The sequence below is a fragment of the Somniosus microcephalus genome, chromosome 10 (genome assembly GCF_052327205.1).
Source record: "Somniosus microcephalus isolate GS21.2 chromosome 10, FLI_Smic_1.0, whole genome shotgun sequence".
In the NCBI taxonomy this organism is placed as follows: domain Eukaryota; kingdom Metazoa; phylum Chordata; class Chondrichthyes; order Squaliformes; family Somniosidae; genus Somniosus; species Somniosus microcephalus.
Window position 1 is genome coordinate 169,498,739 of NC_140996.1, and position 12,042 is coordinate 169,510,780.

A 12,042-nucleotide genomic window follows, 5' to 3' on the forward strand; every position below is an offset into this window, starting at 1 on the left:
GATATTCAAGGTGAGACGAGATAGTAATAGGACAGGTAAAGAAACAAACAATGGCTCTAGATGAAGTGTGAAATGCGCTGGCAGAGTGCAAGACAGCTGCCATGTGAGAGAGAGGAAAAAAAAAGGAAAAGGCACAAACCAAAAGTGTGGATAAAAAGTAGAAAAATATAATAGGGGCCGAGGTTATGATCTGAAATTGTTGAACTCGATATTGAGTCCGGAAGGCTGTAAAGTGCATAATCGGAAGATGAGGTGCTGTTCCTCGAGTTTATGCTGAGCTTCCGTGGAACAATGCAAGAGGCCGCAGACGGTGAGGTCTGAGTGGGAATGGAACGGTAAATTGAAATGACAGGCGACCGGAAGCTCGGGGTCACCCTTACAGACTGAATGGAGGTGTTCCGCAAAGCGATCACCCAATTTGTGTTTGGTTTCCCCAGTGTAGAGGAGACCACATCGTGAGCAGCGAATACAGTATACTAGATTGCAAGAAGTACAAGTAAACATAGAAACATAGAGATAGGAACAGGAGTAGGCCATTCGGCCCTTCGAGCCTGCTCCGCCATTCAATGAGATCATGGCTGATCTTCGTCTGAGATCATAGCTGATCTTACCAGTTCAGTACCCCGTCCCCGCCTTTTCTCCGTAACCCTTAATCCCCTTAGCCTTCAGAAATATATCCAATTCTCTCTTGAAAATATTTATTGAATTAGCCTTCACAGCCCTCTGTGGCAGGGAATTCCACAGGCTCACCACTCTTTGAGTGAAGAAATTCTTCCTCATCTCTGTTTTAAATGATTTGCCCGCTATTTTTAGACTGTGGCCCCTGGTTCTGTGCTCCCCGGCCATTGGAAACATTCTCTCTGAATTCAGCCTGTCCAGGCCTGCCATAATTTTATACGTTTCGATGAGATCCCCTCTCAATCTTCTAAACTCCAGTGAGTACAAGCCCAAACTATTTAATCTCTCTTCGTAGGTCATTCCCGCCATTCCAGGTATCAGCCTGGTGAATCGCCGTTGCACTCTTTCCATGGCAAGAACATCCTTCCGCAGATGGGGCGACCAAAACTGTACACAATACTCCAGATGCGGTCTCACCAGCACCTTGTACAGCTGTAGTAAGGTATCCCTATTCCTATACTCGAACCCCCTTGATATGAAGGCCAACATACCATTTGCCTTCTTAATCGCCTGTTGCACCTGCATGCTCTCCTTCAGTGACTGGTGCACAAGAACACCCAGGTCCCTCTGCACTTCCCCATCTCCCAATCTATTGCCATTTAGATAATAATCTACCCTCCTGTTTTTACCCCCAAAGTGGATAACCTCGCATTTATCCACATTATAGTGCATCTGCCATGTATCCGCCCATTCCCCCAACCTGTCCAAATCGCACTGTAGCCTCCTGACATCCTCATCAGAGCCCACCCCTCCTCCTAGTTTAGTGTCGTCAGCGAATTTGGAAATATTGCATCCAATTCCCTGATCCAGATCATTTATATATATTGTGAACAGCTGGGGTCCCAGGACAGATCCTTGCGGCACCCCGCTGGTCACTGCCTGCCACTCCGAAAACGAGCCGTTTATTCCAACTCTCTGTTTTCTATCCGCCAGCCAGTTCTCTATCCACGTTAATACTTTGCCCCCAATTCCATGAGCCTTAATTTTGCATGATAATCTTTTGTGTGGAACCTTATCGAAGGCTTTCTGGAAGTCAAGGTACACCACATCCACTGGCTCTCCCCCATCTATTTTACCAGTTACTTCCTCAAAAAATTCCAGCAGATTAGTCAAACACGATTTACCCTTTGTAAATCCATGTTGACTCTGTCCGATCCTTTCCCCATTTGTCAAGTGCTCCGCTATTTTATCCTTAATAATGGACTCTAGCATTTTGCCCACAACCGATGTAAGGCTTACTGGTCTATAATTCCCTGCTTTCTCTCTCCCCCCCTTTTTAAATATTGGGGTAACATTAGCTACCCTCCAATCCACGGGTACTGTTCCCGAGTCAATGGAGTTCCGGAAGATGATCCTTAGAGCATCTGCTATCTCCAGGGCCACCTCCTTAAGTACCCTAGGATGTAGTTTATCAGGCCCCGGGGATTTGTCGGCCTTCAGTCCCCTCAACTTACCCAACACCATATCCCTAGAGATACTAATTTCTGTCAGCTCCTCCCTCTCATTAGTCCCTATGTTTGCCGATATTCCTGGGAGGTTATTTGTGTCCTCCTTTGTGAATACAGAACCAAAGTATGAGTTTAATTGGTCTGCCATTTCCTTATTCTCCATTATATATTCTCCCGAATCGGACTGCAAGGGACCGACTTGGGATTTTACCAGTCTTTTCCTCCTGATATACCGATAAAAGCTTTTGCAGTCTGTCTTTATGTTTGCTGCAAGTTTACTTTCGTATTCTATTTTCCCCTTCCTGATTAATCCCTTTGTCCTCTTTTGCTGTATCCTGTACTGCCCCCAATCTTCCGGTCTGGTGCTTTTTTTTGCCAGTTGATATGCCCTTTTTTTTGATTTTATGCTGTCCCTAATTTCCCTCGTTATCCACGGTTGAGTCACCTTTTTAGGTTTATTTTTATGCCAAACCGGTATAAACATGTTCTGGAATTCTTCCATTCTATCTTTGAATGCTTGCCATTGTCTATCCACTGTCAATCCCCCCAGAAACACCACCCAATCAATCTTACCCAATTCCCGTCTCATACCCTCGTAATTCCCTTTATTTAAGTTCTGGACCTTAGTCTCTGATTCAATTTCCTCACTCTCCATCTCGACTGAGAGCTCGATCATATTATGATCGCTCTGACCCAAGGGGCCTCGTACAAGAAGATTGCTGATAAGTCCCTTCTCATTGCACAATACCCAGTCTAAAATGGCCTGATCTCGAGTCGGCTCCTCGACATATTGGTCCAGATAACCGTCCCGAAAACATTCCAGGAATTCCTCCTCCTCAGAATTTTTACTAATTTGGGTAGTCCAATCAATATGTAAATTAAAGTCACCCATGATGACAGCTGTGCTCTTATCGCACGCTTCTCTAATTTCCCTTTTTATGCCTTCCCTCACCTCCATATTACTATTTGGAGGCCTATATATCACACCCACTAACGTTTTCCTCCCCTTGCTATTTCTCATTTCTACCCATACAGATTCCGTTTCATCCGAGTTAATATCCTTCCTTTCCATTGCATTAATCCCCTCCTTTACCAGCAATGCTACCCCACCTCCCCTACCTTTTTGCCGATCCTTCCTAAATATTGTATATCCCTGGATGTTAAGTTCCCAGCCTTGCCCACCCTGCAGCCACGTTTCTGTAATCCCAAGTAAATCGCTGTTTCACCTGAAAGGGGTGTTTGGGGCCCTGGACAGTGGGAAGGGGGGAGGTATATGGGCAGGTGTTGCATCTCCTGCGCTTGCACGGGAAGGTGCCAGGGGAAGGGGTGCTGGGGGTGATAGAGGAGTGGACTAGGGTGTCTTGGAGGGAGCGGTCCCTACGGAATGCTGAAAGGGGAGGGGAGGGGGAAGATGCGTTTGGTGGTGGGATCACGTTGGAGGTGGCGGAAATGGCGGAAGATGATCCGTTGAATGTGGAGGCTGGTGGGGTGAAAGGTGAGGGCAAGGGGAACCCTATCTTGGTTCCGGGAGGGAGGGGCAGGGGTGAGGGCAGAAGTGTGGGAGATAGAATGGACCCGGTCGAGCGCAGTGTCAACCACGGTAGAGGGGAATCCTCGGTTGAGGAAAAAGGAAGACACGTCGGAAGCACTGGTGTGGAAGGTGACATCGTCGGAGCAGATGCGGCGGAGACGGAGAAACTGGGAGAATGGAATAGAGTCCTTACAGGAGGCGGGGTGGGAGGAAGTGTAGTCCAGGTAGCTGTGGGAGTCAGTGGGCTTGTAGTGAATGTTGGTCAATAACCTATCCCCAGAGATGGAGACGGAGAAGTCGAGGAAGGGAAGGGAAGAGTCAGAGATGGACCATGTGAAGGTGAGGGAAGGGTGGAAATTGGAGGCAAAGTGAATGAAATTGTCTAGTTCAGGGCGAGAGCAGGAAATGGCACCGATACAGTCATCAATGTACCGGAAAAAGAGGTGAGGGAGGGGACCCGAGTAGGACTGCAACAAAGAGTGTTCCACATATCCCATGAAAAGGCAGGCATAGCTGGGACCCATGCGGGTACCCATAGCAACACCTTTTAATTTGGAGGAAATGAGTGGAGTCAAAGGAGAAGTTGTTCAATGTGAGAACAAGTTCAGCCAGGCGGAGGAGGGTGGTGGTGGATGGGGACTGGTTGGGCCTCTGTTCAAGGAAGAAGCGGAGCGCCCTCAGGCCATCCTGGTGGGGGATGGAGGTGTAGAGAGATTGTACGTCCATGGTGAAAAGGAGGCGGTTGGGGCCAGGAAACTGGAAACTGTTAAAGTGGCGGAGGGCGTCCGAAGAGTCGCGGATGTAGGTGGGAAGAGACTGGACAAGGGGAGAAAAGATAGAGTTGAGATCGGAAGAGAGAAGTTCCGTGGGGCAAGAACAGGCTGAAATGATGGGTCTACTGTAGTGTCCACGTATCAATAATACACGGACTGCAGGAGAACAATAATAACAGGTATTTACTGAACAGAGGGTAAGCTTAAACTGAAAGTACAGAAGCCTGCTATGGCTTTATATACAGGTGTGGTCACTGCCGGTACTACAGTATAAAATCAGTTCTCTCTTAAAGGTACATACACAACAATTCCTCCCCTTTTAGATAAACAGTACATAACATTCATTTAACAATTAAATAATAACTAATTACAATTACAATTTTCTCTGTACTATATACATCAACTGAAATAATCATTTATAAGTTCAGTCTTTGAGGAGGCTTCCTGATCCTGACTGGATAGCGCCTTTCTCGAGTATCCTGTTCTTGCGGCGGAATCGATTCTGGCTCATTGTCATTGGTTCGTTCGTCAGCTTCCAATACCACTGATTCTGAGGTAGACGTAATCTGTACTTCGGGTTCATTACCAGGTGCACATGCTCGTGGTATGGGTTTGGCTTGTTCCTGTGACTCTAGAATCTGGTCAGCATGGCGTCTCACGATGCTCTTTCCAACGTCCACTGTGTACATTAGTGGTCCCTGCTGTGTGCATATCGTTCCTGGCTGCCATTTTTCTGTTCGGTAGTCGCGGGCCAAGACTGGTTGCCCTATCTTGAAGCTCCTGGTTGGCTTCTCATTGATGTGCTGGAATTGCTTATCCTCAACATCTCGTCTTATGTTTGGTTTGAGCAAATCCAGGCGACATCTTAGCCTTCGGTTGAAGAACATTATGGCTGGAGCTTGGTTGGTGACTGCATGTGTCGCATTCCGGTAAGCAAACAAGAAATTATCCACCTTGTGTTGTAGTGGTATGTTGTCGTTATACATCGCCTTTATTGCCTTTTTAAAGGTCTGAACAAACCTCTCAGCCAATCCATTTGTGGCTGGATGATATGGGGCAGATGTGTAATGTTTCACCCCATTATTCCTCAGAAACCTCCGGAAATCCTCGGACACAAACTGTGGTCCACTGTCGGAGCAAATCTGTTCTGGCAAGCCATTCCTGGCGAAGATGGTCCGTAGGACTGCAATAGTTTTCTCCGTGGTGGTGGAGAACATTTTGATGACCTCTGGCCATTTCGAATAGGCATCCACGTCGATTAAAAACAATGAGTCCATAAATGGACCAGCAAAATCAATGTGTACCCGTTGCCATGGAGATGAGGGCCACTCCCATGGGTGTAGCGGGGCCTGTGGTGGAGCGTTTTGGACCTTCTGGCATCCTGTGCATCTCTTGGTCATATCCTCGATTTCTTTATCGATTCCCGGCCACCACACAAACGCCCTGGCTAGGCTCTTCATTTTTACCCCTCCCAGATGACCCTCATGAAGCTCATTGAGCACTCTATCTCTCAACTTGGGTGGAATTACCACTCGGGATCCACACATCAAGGTCCCCGGGCACACTGACAGCTGTTCTCTCCTTGGCGAAAATGCTGGCAACAGTGAGTTGCCATGTGCTGGCCATCCCTTCACCGTCAAATCATAGACCCGAGAGAGTGTCGGGTCATTTCGGGTTTCCTTCTCTATACTTGAGTTTGTAACAGGTAGACATTCGACTATGGTCGAATGGAATATCTCAACAGGGTCCACTGCAGGTGCTTCCTCCACCATAGGCAACGGTAGGCGCGACAGCCCATCAGCGTTTCCATGCTGTTTCGTACCCTTCTACTCTATGTCGTACTGATGTGCCCCTAGAAAAAGTGACCATCTTTGCAGTCGTTGCGCCGTCATCACCGGAACGCCCTTCTTTGGGTTAAAAATGGAGACCAGAGGCTGATGATCAGTCAGTAGGGTGAATTTCTGCCCGTGCAGATAGTGATTGAACTTCTTCACCCCCCACACCAGGCTGAGGGCCTCCCTGTCAACCTGGGCGTAGTTACGCTTGGCTGAGGTTAACGAGCGCGACGCAAAGGCTATTGGCCTCTCTGAACCGTCAAGGAATTTGTGTGACAGCACCGCTCCAATACCGTAGGGAGACGCATCACATGCCAACCGAATCGGTAGTGTTGGATTGTAGTGGGCCAATACTTCTTTTGAAGTGATTAGGCATTTACATTTCTGAAAGGCACGCTTACACTCATCACTCCATTCCCATGTTACTCCAGTTTGCAGCAGGGCATTCAGTGGGTGCAGAATTGTAGATAAATTCGACAAGAACTTATGGTAGTAGTTCACCAACCCGAGGAACGACCTCAGTTGCGACACATTTTCCGGTGCTGGAGACTTGACTACTGCCTCAATCTTGTCTGGAGACTTATGCAACCCTTCCTCATCAATCATGCGGCCACAATACGAGATTTGTCTCCTGAAGAACTCGCATTTGGGGCGGTTGGCTCGTAGCCCATATTCTTGTAATCTAGTGAGCACCTGCTCCAGGTTGGCAAGGTGTTCACTGTCATTTTCGCCCGTAACCAGGATGTCGTCCAAATAACACTGGGTCCCCGGGATCCCTTGCAGGACTTGTTCCATCGCTCTCTGCCAAATAGCCGGGGCTGATGCTACCCCGAATACCAGTCGGTTGTACTGGTAAAGACCTTTTGTGAGTGTTTATCGTGAGGTATTTCCTAGATGCTTCTTCCACCTCCATTTGTAGATACGCTTGGGCCAGATCGATCTTCGTAAAGCATTTCCCTCCAGATAGTGAGGCGAAAATATCTTCTATCTGTGGAAGTGGATATTGTATTGTGTGCAGGACTGGGTTCACAGTTACCTTGAAGTCCCCACAGATGCGAACCTTCTTCGGCTCCCCAGGCGTGCTGCTCAATGATTTCTTCATTACAGGAACGATGGGTGTGGCCCACTCGCTCCAGTCCACCTTGGACAGCACACCCGAACTCTCCAGCTCTGCTTCAACGGCTGGGCGGATCGCGTACGGTACCGGTCTGGCCTTAAAAAATTTTGGGTTTGCGTTATCTTCGATTTTTATCGTTGCCGTTACTCCTTTTAGAGTCCCAAGTCCTTGTTGGAACACCTCTTTCGTGTCAGTTAGAATTTTTGACAGTCGTCCAGGTGTGACGTCGTCATCCTTTTTGTCAGTCACAGTTAGCGCCTGAATGGAATGCCAATCCAATTGTATTTTTCGGATCCATTCACGTCCCAATAATGGTGGTCCTCCATCTTGTAGTATATATAGATACAGTTTCTGTGTTTTCTTGCCGTTTTATTTAACTGGCACCCTTATTTTTCCTCTGGGGTAGACTTTTTGCCCCGTGTATGTCTTCAATACAATGGACGTGTCTTTCAAGGGTATGTGTGAGAATAGCCGCTCATAGTCTCGTCGATTCATGACAGTTAGGGCTGATCCTGTGTCCAATTCCATCTTTACTTGGGACCCTGCTATCATGAGGGTGACCCAAATGGTTCGGTGATCCTCCTTTGCGATCACGTGTAACTTTAGACAACTTAGTCTCCTGCTCCCGGAGTCATTATCACTCTCCTGATCTTCTGAACTACTGTCTGTCATTTTTTTTACTTTCTTGTACTTTTCCTTAGTAGTTCTTTTAGTGTTGGTTTTCTTTCCCGACCTGCAGACTCTTGCTATGTGTCCCATTTTCCCACATTGCCTGCATACTTTGTCCTTAGACCAGCAGTCCTTCTGATCATGGGTTGTTCTGCCGCAGCGATAGCACTTTCCTGCTCGATATGCCATTTCGTTAGCGCTGTATTCTTGTGGTTTCTGTTGTATTTCCGCAGCTCCCCGTGCTGCTGCTTCGTAGGATACTGCCACGCTGAAAGCCTGTTCTAGCGTCAGGTCCTTTTCCGAAAGTAGTCGTTTCTGGGTTCCTTCACTCTGGAGCCCGCAGACAAACTTATCCCTTAAGGTGTGTGCCAGTCCTGCTCCGAACTGGCAGTGCTTCGATAACTTGCGTAGTTCCGTAAGATAGTCAGCATTGCTCTCATCTTTGTGCTGGTTTCTTTTATGGAACTTGCAGCGGTGTAGGGTTTAGGTGTTCCTGTAAGATATTAACAATCTCTTCAAAACTTTTCTCCATTGGTTTAGCTGGGGTAATTAAATTCCGCAATAGGCCGGACGTTCTCGCGCCCATCAAATTTAATAATACCGACGCCTTCTTTCCATCGGCCACCTCATTTGCCTTGCAGTACACTTCAATTCTTTCCACATACGTGGTCCAGTCTTCTACCTCGTTGTCGAAAGCAGTGATACTGCCACTCTTCGGCATCTTGGGTGGTTTAAAATGGCACCTCCCGCGCTTTTTCTTCTTCCCCAATAGATTAAAATGGCGCCTCCCGCGCTTTTCCTTCTTCCCCAATCGAATAAAATGGCACCTCCCGCGCTTTTCCTTCTTCCCCTTGCTGCCATGCTGCTCCTAGCGTTCTACAGGGTAATGGCGGTGACCTGCGGCTTTGGCGCGTCTCACTTTTCCTTCCCCTCGTTTTATTTTCTCTACGCTGCCCGGTTCTTGAGCACCGACCGCGTCTTGTGCGCTCCACCCTCTCTCTCTCTCTCTTTTCCTCCCGATGACACTGCACGGCCCCTTTGCAGAGCCGCTCGATCGAGCCCGCCGCAGTCTGGAAGGGTCAGCGCACTACCTGCTACCAGCACGATTTGCTGGAACACCTTGACTGGGGAGCCAAGCCCAGCTCTCCACAGCCTCCCCTGCAATTCTCCGAACTCCGATGGATCCCTGGGCGGTTGCCCGCGGTCGACGCCCGTTGCTCTGACTTCGACCTCCAAGAAGCTTCTTTTCAGGGAAAGATCCCCGTGAGGTGATGCAGTACTGCAGGTGAGTTCGAACCTGCTCGTCACCAGTGTAGTGTCTGCGTATCAATAATACACGGACTGCAGGAGAACAATAATAACAGGTATTTACTGAACAGAGGGTAAGCTTAAACTGAAAGTACAGAAACCTGCTATGGCTTTATATACAGGTGTGGTCACTGCCGGTACTACAGTATAAAATCAGTTCTCTCTTAAAGGTACATACACAACATCTACCAGGGCAGTCCTGTTTGTGGATCTTGGGAAGGAGGTAGAAGCGGGCTGAGCGGGGTTGGGGAACTATGAGGTTGGTGGCTGTGGGGGAAACGGTGGTTTGATGTTCGGTAGTGGGGTCATGGTCCAGGTGGAGGTAGGAGGGGGTGTCGGAGAGTTGGCATTCAGCTTCTGCTAGGGAATAATTGGGCCAGTTAGACATTCTATTCATATTTTTGTATTTCCATTATAAATTCCTATGTCCACATTTATAATAGAAACTGCCTATGTAAACTTGCCAGTGGTGCTCAGTTACAGAAGTGGTCTTTTATGCAAAGCACAAGAGAAATGTCTAGGTAAAGGCTAGAAACATAACATCACCTCGCTTGTTTGTAATATCATGTTAAATTTGGAACATAGTTCTTTTTCACAAAGTGGTGAAAATCCCCATTTTAAGATTATTATTGTGTATGTGTATCTAATTATATTTGCATAATTTAAGCAAACAATAGCTTACAGGGACTCAAGCTCATGACACAAAGGATGTTGAATTTTTCTACTCGTATTTGAAGTCACAAACCAGTTTTAAAACAATGTTGCTTAATGTGCTTTAAATATTCTTTAAGTCATAAGGACTTGAGATCATTTCATAAACAGTATCTGCTCTAGCCTTGAAATCTAGGCAAGGTTTCAGTAACATGCTCAGGATAATGAACAGAACAACTGTTGCATTATCATTTTAGTTACTAGAGTTATGTCTCCATAGGATCTTTCTTCCAACTTTGATAAGTAAATTCACTTACTAGTTTAAAACTTAACATTTACTTCTATCTAGCCCTCGAAAGTCGCATCTACCCCATTTGTAGACCTTATCACCAAGTCACATCTTAAGCTTAATTATATCTTCTGTGAACAAACTGCAATCCTAAAAACTTCTTTATGAAAACATGTAAGATGCAATACCACCTCACATAATTATTTAACTGACTTTTCTGGCATGCAGAGTTTAAAAATAACAGAATTTTTAAAAATTGTACTGCTTTGTGAGTAAGCCACGCAATGTTTTTCGTAAATGGTATTCATTACTGTTCGGTAAAAAAATAATCCCAAAGTACACTCAAGTGGATTGTTTCTCTTGGGCAGGAGTGCCATGGCTGTATTTACAGACTGTGTGGTGGTTCTGGATGTAAAGGAGTTGCCCATAAAAGAGAAAAACAAGTTGAAGACTGCTATTAAGAACAATGATGGAATCATTTCCTATCTGGTCAATCGACAGGTATGACCTAGATTACCAAATATGCTTGCCTGTACTAATATTAACACATGTTAAGCACTTAATTGTGGAATAATCCTATTTTGACAATCATTTTACTTTTGGGATAATTAATGCAAACTAGCATTTTGATTCAATTAGTTAATCAAAACCCCAATGTAAAAGTGTTTTTGTACAAACATTAGCGTGACTTGTAATTTGTAATTGCAGTAGGGTTAACTAATGCTTGCAGGCACAGGATCTTTTAGCCACATCACAGAGGAGTGGAATATTTGTTTTGCACCAGTTACATTGTAGTAGAGGTACAATAGAGGAAGGAGATTAAGAATATGAAGATATGACATTAAGCAGTTACTGAAAAACAACCAGTTTCTTGCTACAAAATCTGATGTTTGAAGCTTGGTAGAGACAGTTTTTTTTCTGATGTCCGTGCTGGGAAATCATAAAATCATAGAATGATACAGCATAGAAGGAGACCATTTGGCCCAACATGCCTGTGCTGGCTCTTTGAAAGAGCTATCCAATTAATCTCACTCCCCTGCTCTTTCCCCATAGCCTTGCAAATATTTCCTTTACAAGTATATATCCAATTCTCTTTTGAAGTTATTATTGAAATTGCTTCCACCACCCTTTTGGGCAGTGTATTCCAGATCATAGCAATTCACTGCGCATTTTTTTTTCCGTCATGTTGTTTCTGGTTCTTTTGCTAATTACCTTAAACCTGTGTCCTCTGGTTACCCACCCTTCTGCCACTGGAAACAGCTTCTCCTTATTTATTCTGTCAAAACCCTTCAAGATTTTGAACACCTCTTATCAAATCTTCCCTTAACCTTCTCTGCTCTAAGAAGAATAACCCCAGTTTCTCCAGTCTCTCCACATAACTGAAACCTTTCTAGTAAACCTAGTACCATTCTAGTAAATCTCTGCACCCTCTCTAAGGCCTTGACATCCTTCCTAAAGTGTCGTACCCAGAATTGGATGCAATACTTCAGCTGAGGCCTAACCAGTGTTTTATAAAGGTTTAGGATAACCTCCTTGCTTTTGTACTCTATGCCTTTATTTAAAAAGGCAAGAATCCCTTACGCCTTTTTAACACCCTTCTCAACTTATTCTGCCACTTTCAAAGACTTTTGCACGTACACCCCCAGGTCTCTCTGTCCCTGCATCCCCTTTAAAGTTGTATCATTTAGTTTATATTGCCTCTCCTCATTCTTCCTACCAAAATAAATCACTTCACATTTCTGT

At 45.8% G+C, this 12,042-nt stretch overlaps 1 protein-coding gene across 4 annotated transcripts in view; it reads left to right on the forward strand.

Moving 5' to 3' along the window:
• parp4 (poly (ADP-ribose) polymerase family, member 4) overlaps window positions 1-12,042 on the forward strand; it is a 201,007-nt gene that overhangs the window by 2,448 nt on the left and 186,517 nt on the right. For 3 of the 4 annotated variants that reach the window (XM_085999129.1, XM_085999131.1, XM_085999132.1), the window contains exon 2: window positions 10,668-10,800. In XM_085999129.1, coding sequence (XP_085855255.1) covers window positions 10,675-10,800 — 126 coding nt within the window. In that variant the 5' untranslated portion in view covers window positions 10,668-10,674. Of the gene's footprint in view, window positions 1-973; window positions 1,121-10,667; window positions 10,801-12,042 lie in introns of all 4 variants that reach the window. The other variant, XM_085999130.1, reaches the window with a different exon arrangement.